We start from the raw sequence: 13,865 nt of genomic DNA, 5'->3' as shown, positions 1-13,865 counted from the left end.
GCTGTATAATAGATAGTATTAATTATTATTCCCATTTTTCTTGCCAAAGAAAGACAATTTTATAGAATTCTCTTGCCATCTACCAAGCATGACAGTTTTGGTTTTAATTCTTTTTTAAATATAGAAGACAGATTTCATAATTTTTTTTTTTGAGCTGAGGATCGAACCCAGGGCCCTGTGCTTGCTAGGCAAGTGCTCTACCGCTGAGCTAAGTCCCCAACCCAGCTTAAAAAAAAAACAACAAAAAAAAAAACCTAAACTAAAAGCTATGCAAGATTTGATAAGTGTTTCTGGAAAATATTGGGGCTCTCATGCCTGGTCTATCTACGTGTATTTGTACCTGCTTTATACTGTATGTACTTGAATGTTCAATGTGGACAGAACCCTGCAGAATCCTGAGTCCAATCAAGAGAAGGTCCATTAAAAGGCCCGGCACTGCATTGTCGTCTGTTCCTGGGAAGAATGACGAAATATAGTCCTTGACTTTTAAAAAACATTATTAAGGCCCTGAATAAACATGTGGTCATTTTCAATTAAAATTGAGTCAAAGACAGTTTGAATAAAAAATGTGTTGCCAATATTCCCCTTTAATTACCTTATTAAACCTCAAAAAAAAAAAAATGTAACTAAAATTTAACCAAACCTGGTCACATTTAAAGAAAATGGCAAGACAAGGAATGTGCTTGCTGTGAAACATATGGGTTTCTCTGGATGGTATCCAAGCAGCAGCTCAGCCACACGGATCTGTGCAAAGTTCCATCTCTCTCCATCCGAAAGCTACACACAAATGAAAAGTGACATGAATTAAGCTGGGGAGGCACCACTTCATGCCAGGAAAAACCTAAGTATTGCTTTAGAGCTGCGGTTCTCCACCTTCCTAACACTGCGACCCTTTCATACAGTTCCTCATGTCGGGGTGACCCCCAACCATCAAATTATTTCACTGATACTTCATAAGTGTAATTTTGCTACTGTTGTGAATCCTAGTGTAAATCTCTAATATGCCACCTCAAGGAGGCTGTGACCCACAGGTTGAGAACCACTGCTTCATAGCAAGGCCCGTCTTTGAACTGTCCACGACTCACTGGGGTCTTGCGGCTTGGGTAATTTTTATTCTTTCACCATCTGTACCACGAGCACTCACCCGGAGATGAATCCTCCACTGCACACTGGCAGCGCAGACCTGAAACTCCCCAGGCTGATAGACACTTCGAAAACTTGGGTGTGAAAACTCTAACCTCTGGAGCACGTGAGGTGAGAAACTTGTAAGAACAATAACAAAAATCAAAGAAAGAGAGAGAGAAGGAAAGAACCACCCATCTTCAGAATCTTCCTCATCAGCCACAGAGCAAAGTAGTTCATCCGTGCCCCTCATCGCTGAAGCTCCGTAATTATGAGGCTTTCTTCATTTGCTCTGTTTTTCCTGACAGCTGGGGTTTATGTGTCCTCAGAGTGTAAGTATCTCCTGCCACACGTGAATATGATGTTCATTTCTAGTGATTGCATGACTACACTGTAAACAGTATTTTCCCTGTTATCTGTTTCTGCTTGTACAGCTGCTAACCAGGAAAAGTATAGTAACTGTTGGGTGACGTTGCTGTTTTATTGGCCTTGGAAAAGAGTCTAGGGATATTGGTGCCTGCTATCAGAAGAATTAGATGCCGTTGCTGGATCACTTTATTACAGGTTTCCACACTGAAATTATTGGAGGGAGAGAAGTTCAGCCACATTCCAGGCCGTTTATGGCTTCCATTCAGTACCGCGGCAATCACATTTGCGGAGGAGTCCTGATCCATCCACAGTGGGTGCTGACAGCAGCCCACTGCTACGACTGGTGAGTGCCTCGTGCTTTTCCATGTATGTGGTTCTCTGTGACTAGGGAGAGCAACACACACAGAATGAAGCTTAATCAATGAACTAAGTGCAGCAGGATTAGCAACCGTGACAAAAGAGAACAAGTGAAGCCGTCTACTCTAGTGAGTTATTTAGAATGTATGTATTGTTTGTCTCTGGAATGATCCATGTAATGTTCAACATGTTTATCTCTGGAATGTTCCATGTAATGTTCAGTTGCCCACAAGCAACTGAAATTGCTGAAAGGAAGCCTCTGTACAAGGGTAGGTTGCTGTATCCTGTTTCATTGGGTTTTTCAGAACTGGTGTTTTTATTTAGGTGTTTCAGAATCTTTGACACATGTAGTAAGTGCAGATATATTGCAGATGACAGTGTTAGTGTATGTATTGACAATGGATTTGCAGATCCTTTAGTTCTTCAGCTTTGTGCTTTAGACATCTGAGGCCCATACTGTGGGAATCATAGCAAAAAGAGACGGCAACTTCTCTGGGTAGAAAACAATTATAGAGGGTTTATAAAAAGTGACGCACTGCAGGTTACTAGGGGTGGGAATATTTAAAGGGAAGCTTCTCTGACCATGGATGACAACCCTCCAGGTCGCTTTCAGCTTAAGATGAAGTACAAAATCTGTCTCGGGATGCCGTGAAGACAGCCAGTAGAGAGCTGATGGTGTCTGCTTGACTTTTCTGATTTTGTTTTCTTCTGTTCGCATATTTCCTTCTTTCGCTTCTTGCCTGGATCCCCAATCCCCTTCTCTTTTCCTTTCAATAGTATAGCTCTTCACTTAAGAACATGTCTTAGGGTCTGGAGAAATGGCTCAGTGCTTAAGAGCTCTTGTTGCTTGCAGAAAACCAGCATTTGCTTCCCAGCACCCACATGGTGGTTCACAGCCATCGGTCAGCTCTCTAGTTCCAGGAGTCCAATACCCTCTTCTGATCTCTGCAGGCACCAAGCATTCATGTGGTGCTCTCATACACACACAAGCACAACACTCACACATAAAATAAAATGAATAAATCTAATTTGAAAAAAAGTTAGCTAGGCATGGTGGTACACAATTTGAATCCTAGCACTCAGGAGGCAGAGGCAGGCAAACATATCTGTGTGAGTTCAAAGCCAGGCTGGTCTACATACTGAGCTCCAGACCAGCCAGGGAAAGATGCACACTGTCTCAAAACAAACAAACAAACAAACAAACAAACAAACAAACAACAACAACAACAAAAACCACACAGCTTCTAAAGCTTGCTCTCTAGACATCAACAGCATCAAACAGAACAACTGAACTGACTTGATTCTCCCTGCTTTGGGGATATGGTCTGGTTGCCGGATTTTAATGGAACCATGCCAGAAGGTCCAGAGCCTGAAAATGGGGGAAGACACGGCTTCCATTTCTAAAGAGCAAGTTGCTGGAATCCTATTTCATATCGTTGCTCAGCCACGCACCCCCCACTTCTGTCCTGCTTCCCATATCATGAGAAATTCCATTCAAGGCGAAGTTTGCACCTCTCCAAATATGCTCATGGGGCTCACTCAGGCTCGACAGACAAGGAGCTGAATGCATAACTGTTCAATAAATGCGGGCGGGAAAGGGAAGCCAAGTAGAGGATTTGGGTTGGGGGCTAAACATGAAACATGGTGCATGGTGTGTGAAGTCCAGCAGGAAGGCAGATAACATTCAAAGTTTTAAAATTTATCTAATGGATTTAACTCAAGAAAAGTGTACTACAAATTGGAGGGAGGAGATTGTTTAAAATAATAATAATAATAATAATAATAATAATAATAATAATAATAGGAGGGAAAGGGGGAGATGGAGGGAGGGAAGGGAGGGGAGGAGAGAGAACTGAAGAGAGGTCTTGGAGTTTTAAAAAAAGGTCTTAGAACCGGGCAGTGGTGGCACATGCCTTTAATCCCAGCACTCGGGAAGCAGTGCCAGGCGAATCTCTGTGAGTTCGAGGCCAGCCTGGTCTACAGAGCAAGATCCAGAACAAGCACCAAAACTACATGGAAACCCTGTCTCAAAAAAAAAAAAAAAAAAAAAAAAAAAAAAGGTCTTAGAGTTAAAAAAAAAATCTTGCTAAATATCATTTTAAATGGCTGGCATATAAACGACTCTGAAATATGTGGATCGAATTTCCTCCAGGGGACATTTGGGTGTAAAAATGTAGGCAGATCAGTGCTTGGAAAATATTAAGCCTTATGAAATTCGAAATATTTGTGGAACAGTTCAATGGTAGCTTCCCACAAATGTGCTCACAAGGATCCTGAGGGAACAGTTCACTAAGCCAGCCCTCCTTTTCAGCACAGTGACAAAGTGAGCCGAATTCGGGAGGAAGGCTCACTTGCTCTCTGTCTCTCTGTCTCTCTCTGTCTCTCTCTCTCTCTCTGTCTCTCTCTCTGTCTCCACCCATCTACTCTCTTCCTTTGTGCCTTGGCAGTTATCCCACCAGCTATAAAAGGATGCCAGGTATGGTGGCACTCTGAAGGCTGGGGCAGGAGGACCGCTAGTTTGAGACTAGCCTGAAATACCTAGCAAGAGCCTGTCTACAAAGAAAGAAAGAAAAGTCAAGAAACTACATTAAAAAAAAAAATACTCCTGCATTGTGTACTTTTCAATGTTTTCAATTATCAGAAGCAAAACTCTTGCCCCCTGTTATGCACTCTCCTCCCCCCACTCCCTGAGCCCCCCACCTGCCTAAGCAAGTTATTAAATGGAACCCTCATGGCCTCTTTCATACACTGTACTCCATCAAGCTCCAGAGACAAACCAATGGAAATGGTTTTTGTTTTGTTTTGGGGGTGTTAGGGAATTGAACCCAAGGCCCTTGTACCACTGAGTGACATCCCCAGCCCAAACCACAAGTTCTAATCCTACCTGGATATACATCCCAGAGCCTCCACCAAATACATTCTTAGGTTTAATTTACCGGGAACCTCAACTTCCTTGTCTGTAAAATGAGAATCATCTTCACACCCACCTCACTAAGCTGCTGCTTCAGTGAAGGAAACAAATGATAAGCAGAGCACAGAGCACAGAGCACACGACCTTAGCACACGTTATCCAGTATTGCTATATTGTCATTTGTCATACAGCCTGCCATGGTAATAACCAAGCAATAAACACAATGGCCCACTTGTGTGGATGGGATGGAACTGGGAATATTTTGCTTCCTAACAGCCAGCAACTTCTCTCTGTCTGAGCCAAAAGAGAGTCCAAGAAATAGGAACCCTGCCTTTGATGCCAGACCTCAGGAGCGGGTCTAAGCAGGGACTCTGCTTAGCATCAAGATGGGCTGGCCAAAGAAGCAAGATGGTAGGGGAGCTTGATATAAGGCCAAAGAGTCCAGGGAAGAGCACTAGGCTTCGGTCATGAACCCTGAGTTTGGGTCCTGTATCCTCTATGTTGAGATGGGTCACTTTGAACCAGTCAGAGCACTGCTGAGGAACGTGCAGCCCAGTGACTTTAAAACTGAGGAGGGCACTGTTGGGCTCCACTGAGGCCGTACTGACTGCCGTGTTCAGCAGACTGTGAAAGGGAAGAAATGTGTTACAGGCAATACCATGATTCTGCTCATGATTTCATTACAGGGCAGTCAGGGCGGGAGTCAGGAAACTGCATACAAGTACCTCCAGATGCTTCAGGCCACTCTTAGAAAAACTCTGTGATGAGCAAATGAATGAATGGCCTATCACTACTTCTCTTCTGTGTGACTTCAGATCTAGACTCAGATAAAAAGATGAAGTCCAGTGAGACCACTTGATAAGCAAAGGCACTTAGCAAGCCTGAGCATCTGAATTCTATCCCTGGGACCCACATGGTAGAAGGAGAGAGCTCACTCCTGGAAGTTGTTCTCTGACCTCCATGCACACACCATAGGACATAGTGTGTGTGTGTGTGTGTGTGTGTGTGTGTGTGTGTGTGTGTGTGTGTGTGTGTGAAGGAAAAGATTTTAAAGAGGTAGAATCCTATAATTCAGGCAATTTAATTTACTCCCCGAGCAGAAAACTTGACCATGATGGAACAGATTGCAACTGAAAATTCACATTGATCTGCATGCATTTATTAGCCTGTCGCAGTAGAGAGAAAAAATAACGAAAACATCTCGAAGTCCGTAGCTAGTGGAGGAACTGGGTGAAAAATGAATGAGCACTAGAAATCTCAGCCTTCACCCTTCGTTCGTGTCTACCTTCCCCAGAGGTGTTTGTTCCTCACAGTTGTCCTTGGGAGAACTGTTTACAGACACACCCACTTTGCTGTCGGAGTGGTGATCCTGGGGACTTTGTATCCTCCTCGCCCTCTAGAGCTTTGGGTTTAGTAGGCATGTTGGATTTGAATTTGAATCAGTCCTAAGAAATCTAATCCAATCCCCTGAGAAATTCCATCTGCATTCCGATTTCGAAATAGGCCAACTTTTCAACACATGGGGCTGGAATTTCCAAAACAAGCTCTTTGAGTAGAAACTGAGCAGTGGTTCCAGGCAGTCACAGGTCTGCCACAAGCAGACTCTCCCCACTGCAGTCACGTGCACCTTCTCTGAACCTGATGCCCTTGCTCATTTTATTCACTTTGCACACTTTTGCCCTTTTCGATTTTTAAGAACTCAAATCCGTGTGTGTAAGTGTATGTGTTTCTGTTACATCCTGCCTTGATCTCATTTTCCAGTAGAAAAGTTGGAGTTTTATCATGAATAAATACAATTCTTTTTTTGGCTTTTTTTTTGGGGGGGGGGGATTTATTTATTTATTATGTATACAGCATGTATGACTGCAGGCCAGAAGAGGGCGCCAGATCTCATTACAGATGGTTGTGAGCCACCATGTGGTTGCTGGGAATTGACCTCAGGACCTCTGGAAAAGCCATCTCTCCAGCTCCCTTTTTTTGGTATTTAAGACAAGACTTTTCTATGGAACCTGATTTGTAATAATCCTGCCTCTGCCTCCCATGATGGGAACTGTGCTGACATATATTTCTTCCTCTCCTTTGTTCTTTTTTCCTTGTTTTTGTTGTTGGTTTGGTTGGTCTTTTGTTGTTGTTGTTGTTGTTTGTGTGTGTGTTTGTTTGTGTGTGTGTGTGTGTAGGCATGCACAAAGGATTGAATATAGGACCTTGTGCATGGTGGGCCAAATCTCTACCACTGAGCTACATCTCTAGGTCATTTTTAGCACATTCTTGTTCTAAGAAATAATTTGAAATGGCTTTCATACATACACTACAAGAGGAAGTATCTATACTATACAAATGGTTCCAACATGCAGCTGAAACTCCCTCAAACAAAATCATTACTGTTTCCATCACTGACTATGAATGGACTCAGGTATATTTGGTTGATATGTAATAGGCCCAATCCTCCTAAAATTAATCTCCCCAGAGAGATGAGCCAGTGGGAAACCGAGTCCTCACCTTATTCATTTAAACCCCTATCATTGTTAGAAAGATGCAACAGTTCAGCTGGGGGGTGTTGACACATGCCTTCCTTTAATCCCAGCACTTGGGAGGCAGAGCCAGGTGGATCTCTGTGAGTTCAAGGCCAGCCTGAGCTACAGAGCAAGAGATCCAGGGCAGACACCAAAACTACACAGAGAAACCCTGTTTGAAAAAAAAAAAAAAAAAAAAAAAAACAAAAAAAAAAAAGAAAGAAAGAAAGAAAAAAGAAAAAAGGAAAGAAAGATGCAACAGGTCTAGAAAGGAAGCACACTGACAGAGAGGCCGGTGACTCATGATGAGATTCACTGGGGCCTCCATTGCTCCACCTGGCCCTACGCAGGTCTCCTTGGAGTCTCTCCTTGATCTTTGGTGCATGTGACATATATCATCTCCCGCTCTGGCTGGTGGGTTTGGACATCATTGTGTTACCTCCATTTTCCTTGCTCTTTTAGGTTTCCCAGAGGCCACACTCCCACAGTGGTTTTAGGAGCACATTCTCTTTCAAAGAATGAGCCCATGAAACAAACATTTGAGATTAAAAAGTTCATCCCATTCTCAAGATCTCCGTCAGGTTACTCATCACACGATATCATGCTAATAAAGGTGAGTAGATTTGCCTCCCTCGGGCTCTTCAATATTTGCATACAGGATCACTCAGTTAATTACATGAAAGCATTCTGGTAGACATCCTCCCCATGTTTTAGGTGACTGTGATAGTCTATGAAGGCCCACATTACCTCATGTATTCCCCTGAAAGAAAAACAAAACCACAAATACATTCGAGCTATGTTTATATGAGAGAAATCAATAGTACTGCTCACAATGCAGAAGAGCAACATGTCAGCAGCCCCAAGGATCCACAGGAAATGCTTTTCCCCCAAACGCTTTTCCCATTAGTGACTGAAAACTACCACAGTCGTTTATGTAACAGAGCCAACCGATTGACCTCAGGGAATCAGAAAGAAGCTACAGCTTAGTCCAGACCATAACTTTGTCCAGTCCAAATGTAGTCTAGACCGTACTCAAGGGCCCTATCCAGCAGGAAGCAGCCCAGCCCACCAAGTCATGACCTATACATGGTGTTCCACAGAAAACCATCCAATACAGGGCAAAGGCCAGTTTGCTCAAGACTGGGTGGAACTCCTACTCTGTATATGTTCCCGTCCCTGAACATCAGTGAGCTCCATGGAGGATGGAAAGCACATTCAGATAAAAACAATAGCCAAAAAATGCAGCTGCAGACCATCATCAACATACATTGGAGAGGAAGAGATGCCTTCCTGAGGCAGAGGGACCACACATCCAAATGGAGTCTAATTGCAGAAACCACCGGGAAGGAATAATTTATTCATTTTTTTTTTAATCTTTCAGCTTCACACTGCTGCAGAACTCAACAAGCATGTCCAACTGCTTCAGCTGAGATCCAAAAACTATTTCAGAGATGGGACCAAATGCCAGGTTACTGGCTGGGGAGCCACCAACCCAGATCTGTTGAAGCCCTCTGATACCCTGCAAGAAGTCACTGTTAGCATCATAAGCAGAAAGCGTTGCAACAGCCAAAGCTATTACAACCGCAACCCTGTTATAACCAGGGATATGATATGTGCAGGAGATGCCAAAGGCCAAAAGGATTCATGCCAAGTAAGCATCCTCATTCAAAGTGGATCTCTGACTACGGTGACCATTGAACTGCAGTCACTCTGGCATTTTCTGACCCTGGGGGGAGGCATGGAGAATGGGGGGGAGACAATTCTGAAAATTCACTGTCCACTCCTGTAGCGTCCTCTTCTCTTATTTATCTACTAATGTGAACTTCTCCAGCATTTAGGCTGCTTTCATTAAACACTTGTTCATCAGACAACAGCCTGTATCTTTACAGGTGTCCCCCGAAGGGTATGACCATCCTTAGAAAGTCTACCAGCCCTGACGTCACAAGTAGAAGATAACTGACCCCCCCGAAAAGGACCATCTTTTAAAGTGACCATTAGAGGGGACTGAAAGATCCATGGGCCAGACACTCAGAAGTACAGCATATGTTTCTTAAATAACATGGGCTTCTAAGACAAAATGCCACCAGTAGCATGGCTTAAAGCCTACAGAAATTTGTTTTTCACTGTTCTTCGAGTTGGAACGTCCAGATAAGGACGGTAGTAAAATCTGTGTCTCATGAGGGGGGCATTCTGCTTCATAGATTGTCTCTTTAACTTCCTAGCAGAGGTGGGGTGTCTCTAGGGCTTGTTTTGACCAAGGCTTTAACCCTATTCAAGAGAAACCCCACTGCATGATCTTACAAATGCCTACCTCAACCAGTAACCCTTGGGAGACTGGATTGCTCCACATGATGTAGGGAACACAAACACTCAGACCATAGACTGGCTAACAAAAAAAGGAACCATTGATCTCTTTCAGAATCCTTTGTGTATAGAGATGGTGAGAAAACATTTGGTACACATTTGAGATGACTAATAAGTAGCATAGACAGCGTACTAATTTTAAGTTATTCTTACACTATGTTATTTATCTACTCATTATGTGTATGGGCATATAAATGCATGCCATAGCACACACACGCAGGCCAAAGGACAATTTGTGAGAAGTTCCTTCTACCATGTGGGTCCTAGGGGTGGAACTCAGACCATCAGACTTGGTGACAAGCACCTTTACCCACTGAGCTATATCTTGCTGGTCCCAGATTACTAATTTTTAAAAAGAGGAGTTTAATACTCACATCCTACTAGAGTAAGCCTTACTGGGTCGGTTCATTAAGCCTCCAGAACTTCCTGAGACCACTACCCTCCTATCCAGGTGAGCATCTCTAACTAGCCCTGATAAGGCCCTGCACTTTGCCATGTGACCAGCAGCCGAGACAGGCACTGGTCCTTGGGTTTGAAAGCCAGCTCTCTGACCAAAAGGCCACACCCACTGTCTCCTCTATGACTGTTCCACTTGTGACAGAATTCAGTTCCGTGCTTCGTTAGAGTGGGTCCTGTGTAATCACCCAGGAGCAGGTGGTTATACACCCTGTGTCATCTTCAAATGTGTGCTAGTGACAATTTTTTTTTTTTTAAAAAAGGAAAAGGTAAGGGGAAGCTCAACACAGCTCCTCCCATCACGCCATTTACCGTGCTCTGTTCTTCTTTCCTGCTGGTTTCAACAAGTTGATTCCAAGCCCACTGCTGTCAAATGGACACTCATAATTTTAAGACTTATTTTATTTCAGGGGGTAATTTCAAACTCTAGGTCTACCTAGCAAAGGGAGGTGTTGACACAGACCGAGGGCAGAGGAACAGAGGCATAAAATGGGCAGAGAGACAAATCCATGCGTATAGACAGAGATGCAAACACAGAGAGAAGCAGGGATAGACAGACAGACAGATAAACAGACACAGAGGCCTATTCTGAATAAGGGGCTATGCTGGGTACTCTGAGTCATGAAGAAACCAAAGACTCTGGTAGTAACACTAGAAAACAATAGTGCATTTAGGAAACCTCAGCAGCTTCTCACTAAATATCTGCCGGTTTTCCTTTCCAGGGAGATTCAGGGGGCCCCTTGGTCTGCAAAGGTGTCTTCCACGCCATAGTCTCTGGGGGCCTTAAATGCGGCATTGCCCACAAGCCCGGAATCTACACCCTATTGACTAAGAAATACCAGAGTTGGATCAAAAGCAAGCTTGCCCCATCAAGTGCAAAGTGAGATTGCAAACCGTTTTCTTGGATCTTCCAGCCCCTTGCTTCTTTTTGTGGGACGTGCTCGGAGATTGACTTCATCTGCAGATGTCGCTGGCTGTAGGAGTATGGTGGGACAGCTCGGACATATTTCTGTGCCTTAAAAACTCACTTTGTTTACTGCTGTCTATAGACAGCAGTAAATAAATAAATGGCTGAATTTGAGATGAAAAAATTAAAAAAAAAAAAACTCTGTTAAGAAACCACAATCTTTTCCATGTGTATTAATGATTTGTTTTTCCATGTTAGTTTCATTCTAAATAAAATGTGGAAGTCTGTCTTTGTCTTTCAAGTAATATCTGTAGACAAATTTCTAAATGGTCTTAATAAATAAAAAACACAGAGCCAGAAATTTGGGTTAAAGCCTGAGAGAAAGATCAGAGGAATAGAACAAACCACGAGCTAACCTCACCTCCCCAACTCTGTAGCTTGCAAAGAGAGTGACTTCTTGTCTACCCAGGCTTATACGCCTTGCTGTTCTGCCATCTGATTTGCTCTCTGTCTATCTACATCACTTCCTCTTCCTGGTCAGCTCTGTCATTCCCTGTCTCCACAGACCTCCAGGTCTCTATCATTGGTACTGAGATTAAAGGCACGTGTCACCATGCTTGGCTCTGTTCCCTAGTGTGGCCTTGAACACAGAGACCCTGCCTGCTAACTGATAGGATTAAGGGCATGTGTGACAGCTGCCTGACTTCTTTGTTTACTTAAAATGTCTTGCTATTTCCTCTGATCTCCAGGCAAGCTTTATTAAAGCAGTGGTGCTGTTACTGTGTGAGGAAAGCCATGAGGCGGGACAAAACTCACTATCAGAATTTTATTAGGAGGAAGGAGAGACTGGACAGAATGTTGGGTCAGGCCTGTTGGAAAGACACATGAGGAGGAGGGAGAGATGGGGGAGGAGGAGAGAGCAGAAGAGAGGGGAGGAGTCTGTGGGGAAGAAATAAAAATAATGATAATAACTCTTTTTCCTAAGCTTTTCTCTGTCTCACCAGTACTCTCTCAGATACAGGCAGCCAGAGTCCCAGGACGAGAGGGATGATGGTCCAAGGCAGCAGATGACAGCCCACCATCCCAGGATGCCTGTCCACTTCAGAAGTCCCCTCCCCCCCCCCAAGAGTCAACTGATGCCCATCAAGTCATCTGGAAGCAGTTCTCAGAAGACACAGCACCCCTATTCCTGTTCACCTGCCTTTTTTAATTAATAAGCAAAGAGTCTGGAGTGTTGGAATTCCTGGCCACGCCCCCAGGTATATGACTGCACATGCGCAGTTAAGTAGCCAAGCAATGGGCCTTACGTCCTATGTAATCTGTGTGCTGTGTGATCATGCAATCTTTATGCATGTGTGGTGTAGCTCCATAAGCCCATATGCGCATGTGCAGGGAATCCTTAAAAAGCGGTCACAGACTCATCCCCTCTCTTCTGCTCTCTCCTCCTCCCCCATCTCTCCCTCCTCCTCACATGTCTTTCCAACAGGTATGACCACATTCTGTCCTGTTTCTCCTTCCTCCTGATAAAGCTCTGACAGTGAGTTTTGTCATGCCTCATGGCTTTTCTCACATGGTAACAGCACCTCCACATTAAAACCAACAGACAGAAAGGGAGGGGGAGGAGAAGGGAGGAGGGGAGAAGAGGGGTGCCTACACTGTACTCGTTGACAGTGAGTTTCTGCCAGAACATTTGCTAGGAAGATTCTCATATAGCCTTATGCTTTGGCCCATCCAGAAAGAACAATAAGAACATATATGAATTATGATGTCAAGGAAACAAAATTAAGTTACTTGTGCAAAACTAATACTAGACAGAACTGGCTTCCATGAGCTTTTTAACGACACTGTGACAATCTATACATCACTGAGGTGTCACATGAAACCCATAAATTTATGCAATTTTTAGATGCTAATAGACATGAATATGAAATAATAAAAATAAAACTTTAAGAGGATTCTCTGCCATGTTTCCCAGACCTCTACTAACTATATCAGTGTCTAAAACCATAAGATTGTTTGTTATACAGATTGTATTGACCTTCTGCTTCCAAATTCTGGTTGAATGAACTTAAAAGTGGGCCTGAAAGTCAGAAGTATTTAAAAGGAATTCAGTTAGCCAGGCATGGTGACGCATGCCTACAATCCCAGCACAAGGCACACTTCAGCAAAAGGAGCAAGAGTTTGAGGCCAGCCTGGACCTCAAAGAAAGATCCTGTCTGAAAAATAAAATAAAAATAAAAACATCAGCTGATTCTAATAAATTGGAAATTCTAGAAGAAACTGGTAATATGTAACCTTTATAACATCTTACAAGAGAAGATAACACTAAGTGGTAGGGATTTTTAAAAAACATACATATAAATTCTGCATTGTAAACTAGTGATTTATAACCAAGGTCAAGTCCCTGGAGGACCTTAGCTGTGTTGGGTTGTCAACACTCACTGATGAGACTTGTGACTTTTCTAATTTGAATGGAGGACTCTGGTGGAGAATAAGGAGTTTCTTCCCGTCCAGAGGGCCACTTTTAACCTCGTCTAGGGATGTTCTAGGAGACGGTGCCTTCAAGCTCTCTCACATGCATTTAGAAATGGATGCTTTTTGTTGGTTTCTATGTTTCTTGTCATAGTTCTTGGAAATCATGAATGAGTACCACCCTGTACTAGGGAGGGCTACAGGAGCTGGGAGATGGCTCAGGGGGTAGGAGCACTTGCTGAGCATATGTGAGGACTTGAGTTCCCTGGTACACAAATAAAAGGTGGCCAGAGCCTGTGGGCCTGCAATCCCAGGACCAGAGGGGCAGAGACAAGAGGATCAGTGGGGGCTACTGGCCAGCAGCCTAGCCCAGAACAAACAAACAAAAACCAGT

General features: G+C 43.6%; 1 protein-coding gene across 1 annotated transcript; it reads left to right on the top strand.

The window, feature by feature from the left end:
• Positions 1 to 1,393: 1,393 nt before the first annotated feature.
• Gzmk (granzyme K) lies at positions 1,394 to 10,976 on the top strand. The gene is made up of 5 exons (XM_036206917.1): positions 1,394 to 1,454; positions 1,687 to 1,834; positions 7,735 to 7,885; positions 8,654 to 8,923; positions 10,815 to 10,976. The coding sequence occupies exons 1-5, from the start codon at positions 1,394 to 1,396 to the stop codon at positions 10,974 to 10,976; spliced, it is 792 nt and encodes a 263-aa protein (XP_036062810.1).
• Positions 10,977 to 13,865: the final 2,889 nt, after the last annotated feature.

Source organism: Onychomys torridus, chromosome 15 (assembly GCF_903995425.1).
Source record: "Onychomys torridus chromosome 15, mOncTor1.1, whole genome shotgun sequence".
Classification (NCBI taxonomy): domain Eukaryota; kingdom Metazoa; phylum Chordata; class Mammalia; order Rodentia; family Cricetidae; genus Onychomys; species Onychomys torridus.
The sequence above is the reverse complement of the archived record's forward strand: the minus strand, read 5'-3'. Positions and strand labels throughout refer to the sequence as shown.

Coding starts and splice junctions, on each gene's coding strand:
- Gzmk (XM_036206917.1), top strand. CDS start 1,394: ATGAGGCTTTCTTCATTTGCTCTGTTTTTCCTGACAGCTGGGGTTTAT. Junction 1,455..1,686: donor GGTTTATGTGTCCTCAGAGT/GTAAGTATCTCC, acceptor ACTTTATTACAG/GTTTCCACACTGAAATTATT. Junction 8,924..10,814: donor GCCAAAAGGATTCATGCCAA/GTAAGCATCCTC, acceptor TTTCCTTTCCAG/GGAGATTCAGGGGGCCCCTT.